Here is a 19,875-nt window from a genome sequence, read left to right as displayed (position 1 = left end):
CACGTGAGTTAGACAATCCCATTTTTAAATTCAGACACGCACTTTCCATCGTAATGGGAAGCCTCTATATGGCTCGGTTTGATGTGCACTTGAACGCAAGCCTTTTTTAAAAGAGCAGGTTTTTGTAGTTGTCTGCGCTGAATGCTTCCCTTGCTGCCGTGTGTACTTAGTTGACGATGGCAGAGCCCTCACACCCGACTCAAATAACAAGATGTATCATCTGTTTCGTCTGCCTGCTGCTCCGCGCTGCCAAACGCACCTTTCCCCAAAGCTCGTGCAACGTGACTGGCTGCTGCTGAGCTGATTCAAAGCGTAGCCGTTGTGAGGAAAAGGGGAGATTTTGTGAGATAGCTTTTAATCTAAGGCCTTCGGGAGATTCACTGCGAGTCAAAAGACTAAACTCTGAATGATAACCAGAATCATGGGTGTTAAAGTCAAGTTAAGGTCTTTTTTTTTTTTTTTTTTTTTATTCTGTCAAGTCTAAAGATCAGACCGGATTCATGACTCTGAGGCTGATGCGTTAAGTCCGAGTCATTTGACTCCTGGCCCCAAACTCGGCTGAGCAGAAACAGCTGAAACTCAATATCAAGGTGGTGTATTCCATCTCAACTAGTGTCCATTGTATTCTGATATTAAAGGCCCCTAAAACTGGTTTTCTCAGAAAGTTTTTTTTTCATTTACAAATGAAGCCCTCCTACATGAGCACGCTGTCTTCTGCCAAAATCATAAAAATGTTTGTTTCACACTCAAAGTGGGCGGGGCTTAGGGAAAAGGTGACATGGCATACTTCCATGCACCAATCAGGATTTAAGCAACATTTGAATGAGAAAGAATGCGTACAGATGCCTTTTAACTGTCCATCAGCTTTACAAAGACATACTTTAATCCAAACCAAATTTCAGTGGCTTTAAAGGGGCAATAAAAGTTCTTCCTTTTGTGTAATTTAATCATGAAAATCATGACTTGTTTTTCGACTTAGATGATTCATCATAGTGATTACTGTGTTTCCTTTATTTATTTTTTGTCAAAGTTACATTATAGTCGTCATAAATCAACACCACCACAGGCTTTTAAAATAGATGAGCAGTGTTTCGCTGGTAGTAATTTGTATCAACACCAGTATGCTTAAGCTTAAAGATGTGAAAGTGTTTACGTCCTCTGTAGAATCCAGGTGGCACCTAAACACTCATTTAGTTTCCATTCAGTTCCCTCTGAGGGTGTGAACTATATGGAAAATATTATATTACGGGAAACTGCACCCATCTGCCGCCTCAGCAGACTCAATCAAACCAGTGATAGAATTTCAAATCATTAAATGAAGCTTATCTGGGAAAGTTAGGAGACAATTTCTCCTCTAATCGGCGCAGTGGAGATAGACAGTCTGTAAGAATTCTGAAAAGCACCAAAAAGGTGAGATTTTATATTGAGGCTCCGACTCTATACATATTTCACAGCTGGTTTGGGAAACTTACGTTTCCATATTTGAAATGTCTACTTTTAAATGCAGTGGGAAATGAAACAGCTCACAGCCTGTTCCTCTTTAAACCATCTGAATGGAAGATTGTTTTTCTTTTTTCAAACAATAATTTGATGGATTTCAATGAAATTTGTGAAGCTTTTATTTATTTATTTTAATATTCCATTATTTGGACATCTCCTCGTTTCCTTGTCGTTCTGAAGTGTCCAAAGTCCTAAATGATGTGTCATAAAGTCTGTCACACCCATTAAACCCATGGCCACTGTAGGAAAAGCAGCGCACACAGGCCGTAAATAATAAAAGCAGACCTAGTTTGCATTGCTTGAGCTTGTCCTGAGAAAAAGCCTGCTCCTGGGTTCAGTTTCACATTGCGCATTATGATGAAACCACCCCCCATAGAAACTTCATTACCGGCGTTTAAATGCATGACACAGTTCAGAGGATTCAGGCGTAATTTCGCACTCACACAGTTAAGAGTTCTGAGCGTTAATTTCTCATCCCTTTAAAGCTGCTGGAAGTCAGACACACTTCCAGAAGAATCATTAACATCTTTCTCTCTCTCTCTCGTATCTTACCTGTAGCTCGGTTGGTGACAGCCGCTGGTATTTCCTCCTAAAAACACATTTTCCTTCGCGTGTATCCTTTAGTCCAAAGTTGTGCGTCTGTTTGTGCGGGCTCTGACAAAGTCCTTGTTCCTTTGAGGAGCTGCAAACTACCTGAAATATGACCGCTATTTTTTTTTTTAAAAGCCCACCGGCAACAGGTGTTCATTTCACGTACAGGTGACGGTGAGGCATCGACGCACTCTGCTGCGCCCTGGATGAGTCCGTCCTCCCCCTCCTCCTCCCTCCATCCGCTCCTGCTTCCTTGTTGTGTTCAAAAGAGTCGGACCACTTCAAAATAAGCCTGCACACCGCAGCCCCCTGAGCTCTTTGGTGTTTAAGCAAATGACTGCGTTTGTTTGTGCAGGCAGAGGATGAAACGTGGATTTGATTTTTAGATTTTTAAGGTCTTAATCCCCCTGATGGTCTCCAGTTTAGCGGTAACCACAAGAGGGTGTCCTTTACCTGATGATGGCGGCAAACAGGGAGAGGACTTCCACCTGTTGTATCTATGTGTTTATTACGACGTTTCACTGTCATTATGTGTAAAAAATAATGTTTTGGAGCACATACATATATGTCACCCCTCCATTAAGTGGTAACAGAAACAAATAATAAAAAAAAAAGTCCCTGTTTTTTTCATTGCTTCGTGGTGCAGCCATCAAGCCCAGGCATTTTTCTCCAAACAGGCAAACCCTCACTCTGTTTGCGAGAATATTGCCATAATACTTATGATACAGAATGGATTTCTTCCTCTCAGAACAATAAATAAAAATTTATATGTGGTTTATTTAATTCATTCTCGAGAAGGGAGAAGAAGAACAAGAAAGTTCTGGATCTATTTATTGTCTGTTTTGTGTGTTTCTGTCATGTCACTGAGTTTTGGACATTTCTTCTGTTGAGGTTCTTATTGTCTTATTTTGAAAGTTTCATCTTCTGTTGTTGTGTGTACTGCTAAAAAAAAAAAAAATCAAAGGAACAATTTATAAAAAATAAAAAACATCATGCCGGATGTCTATAATGATGGATGTTACGAATGAAAGGATGCTGCCACGTTTGATGGAAATGAAAATGATCAACCTACACTGAACTGAAAGCGAAAAAACGATGCGGCGGGCTGGTTCATGTCGCTGAAATTTCATTGCAGCAGCTCAGAATGTTACTCAGTTGTTTGCATGGCCCCCACATGCTTGCATGCATGCCCGACATGCATGCAAGCAGATGGTGAGGCCGAGGCATTGTCGTGCACCAGGAGGAACCCAGGACCCCCCAGCTTATAGGGTCTGACAATGGCTCCAAGGATTTCATGCTGATACCCAATGGAAGTGAGGGTGCCTCTAGCCTGTAGAGGCCTACGCATCTTTCCATGGATGTGCCCCCCCCCCCCCCCCCCAGACCACCAATGACCCACCACTAAACCAGTCATGCTGAACGATGTTACAGGCAGCATACCACTCTCTACGGCTTCTCCAGACCCTTTTACATCTGCCTCTCTACATCAGCGCTCACGGTGCTGATATTTTGGGTGGTACACGCTTCTAGTGCATCTGTTAATATCATTAACACCAAAGCAGCTGGAACTGATTAACAACCCCCTCTGCTACTTAACTGACCAGATCAATACACCAGATGTTTAACTGACTGGATGCTGTACTTTTTTATTCTTATATATAATTCTTGTTTGTCCTCTGTCAGTTCACCTGTTTTTCCACTGAGGCTTAACTGGTGTTCCTTGTATTCTCTTGTGTTTTCCCTTCCCTTGTGCTTTTGATCGTTTTGGTTTGTGGATGTATTTGGATTACTTTGTTGGACTCTGTTTTGGGATTATCCTGACTCATCTGTGCAGCGCCTTTTGTTGTAAATTAGTCTCTCTAAACAGATTTTTAGTACTTCATCCAGCGTAGTCTCCCTGTGTGTGTCCTTGATTAGGTCCTTCCCCTTCCATTGTTACCACTACCTCCAAACTTTTCTTCTTTGAGTGTTTATGTGTCACAAATCAGATTTTATGGTTTGATTCACAATTTATTTCCATAACCATTACAAACACATCCCAGAGGACGTAATCCAACTGTAACCAACCATCACAGAGGAACTTCAAAGTCTACTTCAGATTTCTAGTTGTATTTATTTTTCCATCAAGCAAGTGCATGTAAAAATACATCCTTTTTAAATATTCGAAACCAAATGAATATATATAAAGATCAATACTTTAAACCAGAAAGAATACATTCCAAAATATACTGTACATCATTCTTGATAGTACTGCAAATACAATCCTTAAAGTGATATTTAACCTCCTGTTTTCTACCATATAGTCAACAGTTCCATGTTTATAATATAGATTTCTTTAAGATACACTAGAAAAGTGCTGTGCAGATAGCACAAAGATTCTCAGTCATGAACTCTACAAGTAAGGCAACTGTAACAACTGATCCATTGTCAGGTCATAAATGTGTGGAGAGGTGGATAACAGCAAACTGTTGCTGTACTGTTGCAGGCAAGTAGCTGCTTTCTTTATTCATTAAGTGTTGGTTCCTCTGTAAATAAAACTTCATGTAAAAAGTCTCTAAGGACTGTTAGGTTTCTGTTTGGAGGGTAATACAGCTCAGAGCTAACAAAAAGCAAGATACAGTTATAAAAACCCTCCTGCACGGTGCTCACCTAAACAAACCTCCGCGGCAGAACCCTACCTACATTCAGAAAGCAAACAGCAGGCGATATTCTCAGGATACACAGTGCGGCTAGAAGGGTCTGAGACAGAGTGCCATTTGTCTCAGTCGTCAAAATCTGGGATGTCATCGTAGGAATAACCCCGGTAACCCTTGGCGGCGTAGTAGGCGATTCTCAAATGGTAAAATCCAGGAAGGAACACGAGCACCCCTATGATGATGACAGGAATGGTGCGGTCTGGATGCTGGAAATGCAACAAAGAAGAAGAGAAGATGAGTGATGAGTGGTTACAAGAGTACATTTACTAGCCACGAGCTTGGTTAAGCACTGATCTGCTTTACGTGTATCACCCCACTGTGCTCACTATTATGCCCTTTAACTGTGTGATAAACATCATTTACTTGAATACAGTAGATTGAATAACGACATGCTCCAGGAAGTATCCCAGTGCTGTACATTATGCACTAATGTACTCATCATGCTTTAACATACTTATCTCCACACTGCCTGCCAGCGCAGTATAAACTCTCACTAAATGAGAAGGGTGTTCAGGAGGCGTGCAGATGTGATGACTTCATTCATCCGTCTGCGATCTGGTTTCATGTCCCTTGTGGGGCAGCAAAGCACCAGGAGGCATTGGCAGCTTCCAGACTGAGGTGTTTAACTTCACCACCAGATGGCAACAGAGTCACTGTAGAGCTCTCACCGTTTCTGCCACACAGTCCGTGGCTATCATCTTGTTGCAGGAATAAGGAGTTAATAATTGTATTTGTCTGTGTGTTGGAGGAGGAGTCTCCTCAGCTGTCAGTGAGATGGCTCTGTTGTCATGACAGCGGCCTTGCACTTATTAGGTCACAAGACGACAACTGAACTGTCACCATGAGAACTGAGCAAATTCCATGCACAAGAAGTTGAAAAAAATAAAATCCTCCAGAAGGAGTAATGCAAATAAAATGACCTAGTGTTAAGCTTTTTTTCCAAGATCAACAATGAAGTATGAATTAACATTCATTTCCAATGTCTTCCCATTCACCAGTTTGAGCAGACTGACCCTTTATTGTTCAGGCTAAAAGCTAAAACTGATTAATCTCAGAATTAGTTGCTACTTTTGAGGGGTTAAATTGTCTGCATTTCTTTTTATTTTTTTAACTGCAGTGATTGACTGTGTGAAAAATCATTAAAGTCCTTGGCATGGCTCCAGTTCACAAGATGTTGTCTACCACACAGAAACAAAAAGTAACAAACCAGATTTCTTTGACGCAAAACATGTCTGCTTTCAGTTCCTCCATTATCTGTTGCTTGAGCCTCATATAATCTCCTGGTATTAGATATGCTATTTTAACTTGTGTGGGCTAATTGGCACGTATAGCAGACGGCTCAAATACTGATGCTGCCTTCATGTCAGATCCGATTTTATGCAAGTATAATCATCAGACTGGGGGGGGGGGGGGGTGCATTCACATGAACCTCCTACTGATAATTAAAAATATATAATATGTGCAGGCTTGGTTATCACCCACATGGTGTCATGAAGAAAGCAGAATCGAAAACAAGGGTTCCTTATACCTGAGAAGTCCAAGCCACAGTACCGCTTAAAAGTATTTGCACTCCTCAGAATTCTACATTTGTACATAAAAATTACTCAAGTAGACAAAGAGAAACCAATCAAACAAATTAAACAGAAATGTTATGCTTTGGTATTTGTTTTTTCAGAAAAATTACCCAATGTTACATCTGTGAAGTGCGAAAGTATGTTTACCTCTAGGATTACAAGTTAATTTGTGGAAGTGGAAGTGTATCATGGGAAGAACAAAGGAGCTTTCTGAAGACCTCAGAAAAAGAGTTGTTGTTAATCACCGGGTTGGAAAAGGGTACAGTACCATCTCTAAGAGTTTGGAATCCACCAATCCACAGTCAGACAGACTGTAAACAAATGAAGGAGATTGAAGACCACTGTTGCCCTCCACAGGAGTGATTGACCAACAAAGAGCAAGATGAATAATAGTCCGAGAGGTCACAAAGGAACCTAGGGTAACTTCTAAGCAACTAAAGGTCTCTATCACATTGGTTAATGTTAATGAATTTACCATCAGGAGAACACTGAACAACCATGGTGTGATGGTAGAGTGCCAAGGACAAAGCCTCTGCTCTCCGGAAAGAACATTTCTGCCTGTCTGCGGTTTGTTAAACATCATGTGGACAAGCCAGAAGACAATTGGGAAAATGTGACAGAAGAGACCAAAGTACAATTGTTTGGTTTAAATGAGAAGCTCATGTTTGGAGATGAAACAACACATGTATTACAGCATCAGAAACTCATCCCGGCTATGAAACAAGAGGGTGGTAATGTTCTTGTTTGGTCCTGTTATGCTGCTTCTGGGCCAGGACGGCTTGCCATCATTGATGGACCAATGCATTTTTGGTAGTGAATTCTAAATGAAAATGTCAAGACATTTGTCCGTGAGCAGAATTTCAAGATAAACTGGGTCCTGCAGTAAGAACAATGCCAAGAACACAAGTCGTTCCACAAAAGAATGGATAAAGACGAACAAAATGAATGTTGTGGAATGACCAAGTCATAGACCTGACCTTAATCCAATAGAAATGTTGTGAAATGACCTGAAGCAAACAGTTCATGTGAGGAAACCCATCAACAACTCAGAACTGAAGTGGTTCTGTACAGAGGAATGGGCTAAAATTCCTTCAAGCTGCTGTAGACAATTTATCAGAAGTCACATTAAATGTTTAGTTGCTGTTCTTGCTGCACAAGTGGGTCACATCAGATATTGAAAACAAGGGTTCACTTACTTTCGCACATCAAAGATATGTACAAAAGATACATTTTCATGAAAAAACAAATACAAATGCATAATACTTCTGTTTCATTTGTTTAACTGGGTTCTCTTTGTCTAGTTTCAGGACTTTTGTTCAATTGAAGTTTTGAATCATTGTTATGCAGAAATGTAGAAAATTTTGTGGGGTGCAAATACTTTTAGGGCCCTGACTGTATATAATATCGAAATCATTAGTTATATTCAAACACACACCGACACACTGTGGCCAGGAAAAGCAAGAACTTAACAGAAAGCTGGCAGGACAATAAAATGTCTAGAGGGCTTTTCAATTACAGCTATTTAAAGACAACATTAATTATGGTGTGGGTGTTTTAATTGCTGCTTGAGTTGAAATTTTAGATTGTGTTGGCTCTTTAAATGAGACTCAAACGTAGGCTAGGTTTAAACAGCAAAACCTTATTAGCGCAGATGAACGTGTTGTCATAGCAACAAGCACCAAAAGGTGGCGCTGAAAGTCTGGAAAGATTCAAGTTTATGTATTCTCTGATCAGATCGTCATTCTCTGATCCTGATTTAATCAGATCAGAAAGTTGCAGATTTTAATCCAGGGTTAGGGCTATAGTTATGTACTGCATATGTTCAGGCAACATTTACCACTGATCATTCACTGGAACTCACATTATTTATAGAACAGGACTAAAATCCTGTAACTCAGGTATTATACTGGCACTAGTGTCAAAATAAATTACCATACAACTTAAGACCAAGTAGCATCTGTATACTGGAACAATAAAAACATTGTATATCTTTTACTGCATTTGTAAACACAATCCCCCATGATTAAAACATTAAGGAATTATTTAATAAAGTGTTCTTGTAAATGGTAAATGGTAATGGTAAATGGCCTTACTTTTATAAAGCGCTTTTCTGCCTATTGGTACTCAAAGCGCTTTACAGTCACAGACACATCTACCCATTCGCTCACACAAGCACTCACACCTTCACACACCAGTGCCATGCACTGTGAGCAACTGGGAGTTCAGTGTCTTGCTCAAGGACACTTCGGCATGTGGCACATTCCGGGAATCGGAATTGTAGATTATACATTTGATATTAATTTGGAGATATTCAATTATTCACCTTTTTGTGAAAAGTGCTCAAATCAATACCATTCTCATGTCTGTTAGCAACTATGAAGCTGTAGCATGCTAGCTTAGCTTAGTTTAGCCCAAAGGCTGGAAATGTGGGAAACAGTCTGGCTACTTAGCAGCTGTCTTGGTTACTCTCACATGCAGCTATCTTGGCTAACATCTCACCTAAGAAGAACAAGAAGCACACTTACTGTTTCCAAAACTGTTTGCACCTGCTCCTGAAACTGTCAAGATCCTCGACTGTTTGCTTTCGTCAGTGCAACATTACGATTGGCTTGATATGTTCCCCAGTTCAAGAACATAGTTAACTTAGCGGCAAAATATTTGTAATACACCTGTCACATGTACTGTTACTGTATTGTTTTGTATAGATTTCTAACGAGAATTCTTTAAGTGCTTTGTTTCTCCCTTATAACATCTCATGTCTTGCTCTCTCCAGATTTTAAAAAGTAGAATTAGTGTGGCACATGATGTGATCTTGTGTTTTTTCATTTTAATCCACTTTAGTTTTTGAGTTGACGAAGCTAAATAGATACAACATGTTTATAAGTGTGTTTCAGAGATGCAGACAGGCAGATTTTCTTACCACTGGACACAGCCAGGCTTGCTGCTCAGTACACCCTATTTGCAGGCTTTATGCTAAGGTGAACAAACCAGTGACTGGCTGCAACTTCACATTTTGAGTACAGATATGAGAATTGTATCGATCTTCTTCTGTAAGTATTGACAAGCAAGGAAACAAGCATGCTTCCAAAACTGGAGTAAACTGATGTAAAGTCCAGATACATTAGAGATTCTGGCCTTCGGGTGTTGGCATTGAAGTTCAAGACACAAAAAAACAAAACATCGATTTAAAGGTCTTGTAGTTCATAGACAGGAGCAATATAAACTGAAATATATCCTCCAAACGTGAATTAGACTCAGAACAGGTAGGAGGAAGGCAGCTTAGACAACCACTGTCAGAAATACATTTCAGGAGGCTTATATTCCTGAAACAAGCCCAGCAGGATATTTACTGCCTCACTAAAAAAAAAAAAACAGTACTGAGGAAAAAAACAGCATGCTTAACTGTGGGGACAGAACAAGACATACTATTCAAGTCTATAGTCTGCTGTCCAACTTCCATCTGATAAAATAAAAAATTTTGTTTTTATTTTAACAGATCTGATCACATTAGCTGACCAAACTCACCTCCACCTTTATCGTTCCTGACAGAAGAAGGGCCCCAAAGATTATGAGTAAGGACCCAGTGAGAAACAGGAATACTGCCAGTGCAATCGCCTTGTACGGGACCTTTGGTGGACTTTTCTTGAACTGTAAACAGATGTACATAGGATATTTAGTTATCTGGGACTATTAGTATGTCAAAAAAATTATAGTACCTTAACTTTAGTTCTCCTTTAGGATTGTGCTATCACAGTACACATAAATAATACTGTACATTACATACATACATTGATATTTAATTTCACTTGATGTAAAAAGAAATTTCAAAATGAGTTAAAGAAACACAGTCTGACTGGATCTCATGCCTGCTCTGGAACCGTGCAGTGCAAAACTTTTTCCTAAATTCATTTCTCATCTACCATCGGCGATAAGAGGGTGAAAGTATCCGCTAACAGATGGTGCGGTCCCCACAGAGTACTAATCTCAACATCATGGAGTGAGGCTGGGATTACATGAAAAGAGAGAAGACACCGAGGCAGCATAAATCCACAAAAGAACCGTGGCAACTTCTCCAAGACGCTTTGAACAAACCATCTGCCAAGTACCTTGAGAAACTGTGCTCAAGTGCAGCAAGGAGAACTGATGCCGTTTTAAAATGCAAAGGGTGGTCCCATTATCTCAGTCTGATTTAATTATATTCTGTTTACAGTCAGTGCTTGAAGTGGATTGACAAGTAAATACTATCCATGGCATTATTTTGTAAAGAAATCCTCATTTTGCTTTTAACTGCTAACACTTTTACTCAGCACTGTATGACTGCTGCAGCAGCTCCCGGGGAATAATTTCTCGCCATGCATGTCAGATTAATTGCCTGCGGTAGAAAAAGTTTTCCCAATCACCAGCTTGTGAACAATTCATAGAGGAGCACAAGTCTCTCACCTGCAAGTCTATGTAACCGTCATCATCAGCTGCCAGCCGTGAATATTTGACCTTGTTGCTGGATATTCCAGCAGCCAACATATTGCTTCTAGCTGCCTTCATTATGGCATAGGAGCTGTTAGGGAAGAGAGGTGCAGAGAGGTAATCAGCTTCATAGTTAGCCTTGAATTGTCAAATGCACTCTTTATCAATACACAGTATATGGTGCTTTGCACTCAACCCCTCAAGCCCAAGGCTATCTCTTGACATTTCTATGTTGGAAAACATTTCCAAATTTAGTAATAGCTGCAAAACTGTCAACCTCGGGCTCTATGGATAAAACAAACACACAAAAAAACAAACACTTTTTTTGAAGTACAAGTCTCCTTATAAATGTCATGATGTCACAGTGAAATATGAATGATTTGAATTTATATTCTGCCCAATGAAAACTGTGAATCAGACAGTCAACTGCAACCTTATGATACCATCTGAAAAAGTGGTTACATTTGCATGCACACTAGTACTCCACTAATTATCAGAATAATAGCCCATTCAGAAAAAAAAAAAAGCCTCATGTAACCACCTCAATCAGATTGCGAATGGTGGTGAAAACCTTTGCTGATATGTTCAGTAGAAAAATATTACATTTTTACGTAAAAAAAAAACAACACTTCGAACGTCAAAAAAGTTATATTCTTATTGACAGCTTGTTTTATTTAGTGTCCATGTAAACAGTTGGTTAGTTGGTTATTTATTCTTTTTAAACCCCGTTTTTTTTTTTTTTTTATAAGAGCCATTCTACTTTTAGCTTCTTTACTGGTATTTACTTTGCACAAAGCAGAAAGGTCTACGTCAAGCATATACTGTAGGCCTACACTAGATTATTGGACTGATTTGGAAGTTTATTGTACTTAATATAGCTACACAGTGTAGAACCAGAAAAGCCTAAAAAAAATATTCAGGACATCCCGAGTTGGAATCTCTCATCGGAGAATTTGGCATTGAATGAACCTGCTGCAAAACTTCTCAACTGCAACTATACCAAATTTGATACAATCGATATGAAGCACAAAATCCATTTTATCCATATTAGTCGTTGTAGCAGTTGTCGTGGCAACCTTCCAAACAATGGCACACACTGGTCCTGATACAGGGCTATCTGTTTTTGATTAATCCAATAAAACAGATAAAGGAACAAATGAAGGAATATGATGACACAATATGATGACACCTCGATGTAAAAGGCGCATAAAAATCACAGCAGGTTTTCTCATTGATTTCTCAAGTGTCCACAATGGCCCAATGCATACAGTGACATTAAAACATCTCTTGCTCTGCACAACTCTATTGTGACTGACAAATCACTTTCAAACAATACATGTTGCCATGCAACCTTGCTATGGAGAAAAGAGTTATTAAAAAGCAACAGCACATCTTTAAAAAGACGGCCCGAGTAATTAGACGAGAGGTTACTGAGCAAAACACACACATCCCCTCTTTTCATTTCCACTGCGTCACTTCTGCTTGAGCATATAAACAGGGAACAGACCATTTCAGACCACGTCTGACTCAACTTTCCAGTTAGCATTCATTTAGGGCAAGGTCACTGAATTGGTTCAGTTTGAAGTGTTCGTTAGTGAACAGAGATGTCTGCAAAAAGGTTTGGAGAACCTTTCATTTTTCCAATTTTCTACAAAACCTGCTCGATACAGAGACTGAGTGAATTATTTGATTAAATATATGCCTTTCTCTCTACTCCAGAGACCAATCATTTCAAATGATGTCTCTGTTGAGAGAGATTTATATCAACCTCCAGCTCCTACTGTGTCTTTTTCTAATTCAATTCAAGCAAGTTAGTGTCAATAACAGCTATTTACTCATAAATTGCTACTACTACTGCTTCACTGAATGCAGCATCCGCAGACAGGAGAAAGGAACAAGAAAAATTCCATAATACCAATCTTCCCTGGAGGGACTCAGAGGAGTGTGACTTCACGTGTGATCTGATCTTCCTCGAGGCCTGAGTTTTGTTTGTGGAGGAGATTTTGGATCGGTGCATCCCTGCACTCGAGTCCCCACCCCCACCTCATGGGGAGACTAAATCCATGAATAAAAATTGTTGTTCCTGCCTTCACAGAGTATGGAGGAGCTTTAGGAAACATGCTATTATTTGGATGACAGCTGTCGCATCCACAGACGCCTCTGTGATGAGCAAAGCTCTAGGTTTATTCTAGGTTGTGGATACTGTGGATTTAGATGAACTGTTAATAGGACCATTCAAGGCCGTTACTAAATTATCTGAAGACAACACGCAGCTTTGCATTACTGATAAACATACAAAGTGTTTATTACTATTTACCTAGATTGGTTTACAGAGAAGCTTTTGCATAAACACTTTTTAAGAACTCAGAAGGTTGTTTTAATGACTCACGGGCTGATTGATTGATACATTGTTACATTTAATATCTTGATAATAATTTGACAGTTTTAAATGATCAATACAGTGAGCTGGGAATACTACATAAATACAAAGTGATTAAGGGGTTTATTTGAAAATGCATCTTGAAGATAGAAGAATGAAGGGAGGAATCATTTCTAAAATATAACTTAATCATACATAAGAGAAATGAAGTATCTTTCTAAAGGGAGATGGGGTCCTGTTGGAGTAGTAAAATCAGTATTTCTATAATCTTGTCTTCCCTGTTTGCCTAAAAGCCCTTACTTGTCCATTATTCATTAAGATGAGGACTTGTGTATCATGCCCTGAAATTAAAGTTAAGACATAAATTCACAATCCTTTACTTATCTATACAATCTAAAATCACTGCAACATGTGGCCCTTGACTGACAGCAACATTACACTATTGAGAACGGCCCACTGATGCTAGCAAACAAGTAAAATGCAAAAGTTAGCTGCTAAGTGAGGAGCTAAGTTTGGTTGTTCAAGCCAACGCAGTAACTTACGCTACCTAATTAGCTGGAGCACTAGCATCCCGTAAGCTATGCTATCAAAAGCTAGCAACTGTAAACTGACACACGGGAATACATTTATGTAAAACTCGTGTCTTCTCCTCCTCCCTCTCTTACCTTTCGTGGATGTATAATGACAACCATAAATGTCGCTATGAGGCTCAGACTGCTCCCCAGCGGTGCCACATAGGATACTCGGGACAAAAAAATCAACAACAGTAAGAAATAACGATGCCACATCTGCTGCAACTGTTTTCATTAAAGACTACGTCAACTTCCTTGTTTTTCCGTCACAGCGCATGCGCACATATATCCCGTCCTGTTTCGGTCCCGTTAAGTTTTCCGCCCACGTGCAGTCTGATAATAGACGGCAGATAATAAAAAAGGATAGAGATATTTAACTTAGGTAAAAATAACAATTTCAGCAAAATTCATGTACACGACCAAAATGGCTTGTTTAGCTGTTATTTTAGCTTTTATTTTGTATTGCTCATATTATTCATATCGGATTGTTATTGTTCATATTCTATATCACACTCTATACACTGTAAGTTCATGTTTTACCCAGTCAAAGAGTGTTTTAATGAATTTATTTTGTTTAGTATCCTAATATTTAACTGAACTTTTCTGGAATACAATTACAATTTTGCACAAAACATCCAAAACTATCAGGGTAGCAGAGGAAATGGCTATATACTACAACTAATAATAATAATATTTATTTCTATAGTACTTATAGTACAAATTAGCATTACGAAGTGAACTAAAAAAATTAGTTTTAGAAACAGGCACATTAAACAAAGATAAGAAAAACAATAAAACTTAACAGAATACAATTAAAATCTCAATTAAAACCAGGAAAGGCTCGCAAATAAAAGTATGTTTTAAGGAGATAATTAAAGGCAATCAGATACTCAGCTAACCTGATTTCCTCAGGCAGGTCATTCCATAGCTGTGGGGCCCTAACTGCAAAGTTGAAACACCTTGTCTCCTTTTGTTTTCATCCGGGCCATGGGAACGACCTCTGCTCGAGGATCTCAAGGAATGACCTGACATGTATGGTGCTAAAAGGTCAGCTATACAGCCAGGGGCACAAAACCAATTGGGATACAGTGGAGAACTGCTAAAACCTGGTTCCTGGTTCTTATTGAAGTTGTGAAATTGATTTATTGTTAAAAGACTGTTGCAATAATCCAGATGCGATTAAAACTACTGACTTAAATCCTAGGTCCAACGGGACACCAAATGTTTTTCACAAAAGGAGTGATATTGCTGCAGAGGGAACCAGTTAAGGTTAAAACTTGCTTTGTCAACTGATGTCGTCCAGTCACAAGAATTTCAGTTTTATTTGAATTAATCTGCAGGAGGTTGTTCCTCATCCAGTTTTCACTATTTCTCAAAGCACAGGGTTCCCACATCTGACATGTTAACGGGCAGGTAGGGCTCAGTATCGTGGAATAAGACACCATGCCTTCAAATTATGTCTACAAGACGAAGCATATACAAAGAAAATAAGATCCTAGAACTGACCCTTGAGGCACCCTCATATTACATACAGATGATTTAAAATTATTCACAGAAACATAAAACCTCCTATCTGACAACTATGAGGAAAACCAGTCTCAGGGTTGATGTGATATTCTTGTCCCATATCTCAGCCTGTTTAATACAATACATAATCCTGTGTATTGAAGATCCAGGAGTACCAGGACTGAACGCACGCCATTGTCAGCAGCCATTAAAAGACCATTTGCAACCCTAAGCAGGGAAGGCTCCGTGCTGTGGACCTGTCTGAAACCAGATTGAAAGCCTTTAAATACAATATTAGCTTCCAGCACAGACAAGAGCTTTTTTGCAATCAAAGCCAACTTAGAAATTGATCTCTAATTTTGAGGTTGTGAGGGATCCAGTCCCGTTTTTTTTGTTGTTGTTTTTTTTAGCCATGGGTGCACACACAAGCAATTTTGAAAGGATCAGGGATGCAGCCACCAGACAGATAACAGTTAGAAATGGATACTAAGAAGGACCCAACAGAATTCAACTTTATATAAAGTCGGAGGTATCACATCAAGGATTGGTGGTCACTCTCATGTTTAACAGTAGTAATGGGGTAAACCTTATTATGAGTTTGTATGATTTTGAGATTTGAGATCTCTCCGTAAGCAGGGGTTGACAGACCTTTGTACTGATTTCACTTTATCAATAAAATACGATCTGCATCACTTTCAGCTGGGGCACCTGGAGCAGTAGGATTTACCAGCACATCGACTGTTTTAAATAAAACATGTGGGTTATGTTGGTGGGCTGAGATTAGAACGGAGAAATAATTCGATCTCCTGTCCAATAAAAAACATTTTATTGTATTGTGAAAGTGTGTCCTTCAAAAATAAAACAGACTGGATTTCTTCCATCTGCACTCTGCTTTCCTACTTTCCCTTTTGTCATTTTAAATGTAAATAGCATGGTTAAATCACCAGATTTAAATTGTCTGATATTTCTTTGAAATACATTTTATGCTCCCATAGATTACCTTGGCAACGTTTCTTCTCCTTGTTTTTTTTTTTTTTTTTGTTTGTTTTTTTTACTGCTATTCAGGATTGTGTTCATTCATGTCAAAATACTCACAGACCTCAACATTTTCAACAAAACACAAATTCCTCGCTATTCACAAGACACTATTCACAAGCCAATAATTGAGTATGAGTGTGTGCATTTTTGTTGTTAAGCTTTATGGACCCCCCAAGTATCAAAGGATAGACATCTCCATCTAGCACTTAAAATTTCAGCAATGCTGTCTTGAGAAAAACACATCATCCTAGGAGATTCTCCGTGCTTTATTTCTCACATTTCTTCTATTTGAAGTTCGTGCCACGGTAAACTCATTTCCCATACTCCTCTCTGTAATCATAACTTATTAGATGGCTCTGCAACTGTTTGGTTAACAGCAAAGTAAATGTCACTATACAGTCAGAGAACAGATTATTCAGTTTCAGCTGAATACAAACTTATTTTCCCATCATGACTATAATTAGTGTTATATATAGTGTAGATGTAGATGTAGAAATAGATATGAGGAAGTAACAACTTCTCTTCAAACCCACCAACTCTTGGTTAATTTTAAGCTTTGTAATGTAATGTTTAAAACTTTAAACTGCATGAAACCTCCATAAGCATCATTTATCTGTGTGTGAACACATTAATTGTAATGTAATTGTAATTGTATAATTGTCAGCGCAGAGTTCATCAATCAAAAGTTTTGTTTGGCACAGACATTTAGACACAAGAGACCGAAATAAACATTTATTGATCTGATCTATCTGATTCATTTATTCATATGTGAACGCATTAGGTAGTTCACTGTGTGAGCTCAGTGGGTGCATCATGAGGCCGTCTCCGGTGTAAAGGTTCCACTGTCAACAACACATTTCCATAAGGTGACAGTCAACAGTTATAATTGTCAGCGCAGAGTCCATTAGTCAGTTTTGTTTAGCACAGACATTTAGACATGAGAGGCAGAAATAAACATTTATTGATCTGATTTGGAAAAATAAAATAAAAAATGCAGTATGCCCCAGCCGAATGATATTGACTGATGATAAATATCACTAATGATTGCTTCGCTGCAAAACTAATCCCAAGAGCCCATGCAGACTATCAATAGCATCAGCTGCCTTGCTCCAGGCGGCATTTCTCCTATCAGTGGGAGTCCAAATCAGATAGCGCAGGATGGGAAGAGAGTTCACACTGTTTGGGATTTCCTGATACAATTACATATAATTTGTCTCTCAAAGACAAGCCATTAAGCTCCAGCACAGAACACAGAGAGTTGCAGGTACAGCGTCTTATCCCCAGTGATTTGGTGTGTAGCCTACTTATTTCATTATATGATAATATTTAGTTTAAATAACAAGAGTCTACAGACACGCTGCTCTGAGGCTTTATGCAAGCACAGAGATACCACAGAGATGCAGATAGCTAGCGTCCAAATATGAACCTATCAGTGGTGCAAACAGGTCTCTGCCAAGCTTTGTGCAAAAGTGAAAGCTGACCTGCTGATAGTGACGGCTGATGAAGTCAGTTGGATACATCCCATAGCGGCCATGGGTGTTTGCGCAGCATTTTATGGAAATACCTGTAATATTTGCTGCGATATTTCACTTTAAAAAAGTGAAATTGCACCTGCATGTTTTGCTAGAGAGAAAATGAGAGGATCAGCAAAAAGCTAGTGGATGTATTTCTTGTGGAATTAGTTTCGACATCCTACATTAGCCACTTCAGATAATCACTAAAACAATTAAGTGACTATCACAACCTAATACATAATAGTACGTTTACCAGTTCAGAGAAGAAATCAGAATACATTTGTTTTTTAGTCCGTCTGTACTTGAGCAAGTACTTTTTTTTATAACAAAAGGCAATATGCCAGGACCTTCGCTGGGATCTTACTGTGCTCAAATATGAACTTTATATCACCATAAATAAGAAAAGACTGACTACCCTACTTGAATCTAGAAGAACTACACACAGTACTTGGCGTGTCAAGTGAAAAACTGCTGGAAGAAGTTTTATATCATTACCCACATCGAAGGCATTGCTAAAAGAGTGAAACACTACACACTCCAAATATCAGCTACAACATTCCTTTCTTTCTTTATTAAATCAAAAGGTACACCCGACTCCAGCACAACCAGTGCTAGGAACAAACTAAAATCTGTAGGAATACTTTTACACTTTCATCCTCTGCTCACTTATGGTTAGTTACATCAGTGTTTTAAGTCACAGACTTTATTTAATAGGCAAACTGGTCCATTTAATAAAAGAGATATAATCTAGTGAATAAAAAGCTCTACTAAAGTATTCAGGGAACATGCACTGAACCATCTATCAAAGACCTTGTGGCACTTTAATAACACAAAAAGCTGTTTCAGTCTTCTGGACATCAGAAAGTGCTGAAAAGTTGCCGCTTGAAAAGGAATATCTGAATTGTTGCCAAGGTGAGTCTGCTACCATGGAAAATATTACAAGGCTTGCACTGTCCTATTCTTTATATTCACAGTTTGTTAGCTTCTGCTTCAATGTTCATGAAGAAAAACTCTTGAGATGCACGCAGTTGCTTACCCGCTGAGGCAGGCAGAGCTGGCAGGACATCCTGTTCACATCGGCAAGCCCATAATGTACCTGCTGCTCATACAATTATTTTCTCCATTTTGTACAAGGCCTTCAGTGAGTCATGCATGAATGCATCTTAGTAGACTATTAGAAACCCCTCTCAATAAAACATAATATATTTATAGCTTCCCAAGTTTAAATGTCTTTAAAACCGCTAGCTATCTGTAGAAAAATCAGAAACCGAGCCTGTATTGGGACTACAGGTGTAAACATTGTGAACAATAATTAAACATGGAATGAACCAAAGACTTTAAACTTTTCTGTCTTAAACTTTCTTAACATTTTTTTTTTTGTTCCTGTTAATCCAGTGACCTTAGTAGACTGTTTTAAATCTTGTAACTGATCATGAATTTACTGTTCTCAGTTTTTAACAATGTCATCATATCTGCCCTTCTCTTTTAACTTACCACACACATACACTACATTCCGGAAGTATTGCAGAAGTATTGGAACATGTGACTGACAGATGTGTTTTGTTGCCCACAATAGCGGGGAATGTCTATGCTCAGTTTAAAATGTAGGTTTTGCCTGTGCAAACTGCTTTTATGGTTAGAGATGTAACCAACATGAAAACCGGAGAGCTGTCTATGGGTGAAAAACAAGCAATTGTGAAGCTTTTGCACCAACATTGATCATAGCCAGTCCAGCCATTTGTCCTGAAGAAGACAGAAACTACTGGTGTACTGAGTAACCGACGTTGGATGGGTAGACCAAGGAAAACAGCAGCAGTTGATGACAGAAACATTGTGAGAGCTGTAAAGAAAGACCCTAAAACAACAGTTATTGATATCAAGCAACAGCCTCTAGAGGGCAGGAGTGAAGGTATCACAAGCTACTGTTCGCGGAGGCAAGTGTCAGAAATTCTGCAACAAAGTTTTATGGACTGATAAGACAAAGATTTACCTTTACCAATGTGATGGAAAGGTTCGAATTTGGAGAAAGAGAGGATCTGC

At 38.9% G+C, this 19,875-nt stretch overlaps 1 protein-coding gene across 1 annotated transcript; it reads right to left on the bottom strand.

Annotated features, from left to right (window-relative positions):
* Positions 1–3,929: 3,929 nt before the first annotated feature.
* On the bottom strand, positions 3,930–14,106 carry LOC311507325 (transmembrane protein 230-like). Its single transcript, XM_084571627.1, has 4 exons — positions 13,871–14,106; positions 10,802–10,916; positions 9,887–10,009; positions 3,930–4,993 (listed from the first exon to the last, which is right to left on the bottom strand). Exons 2-4 carry the CDS (start codon positions 10,901–10,903, stop codon positions 4,853–4,855), a joined length of 366 nt encoding a protein of 121 aa, XP_084427753.1. The 5' UTR covers positions 10,904–10,916; positions 13,871–14,106; the 3' UTR covers positions 3,930–4,852.
* Between the last annotated feature and the right edge of the window lie 5,769 nt (positions 14,107–19,875).

Source organism: Chelon labrosus, assembly GCF_963514085.1.
Source record: "Chelon labrosus genome assembly, chromosome: 22".
NCBI lineage: Eukaryota > Metazoa > Chordata > Actinopteri > Mugiliformes > Mugilidae > Chelon > Chelon labrosus.
The sequence above is the reverse complement of the archived record's forward strand: the minus strand, read 5'-3'. Positions and strand labels throughout refer to the sequence as shown.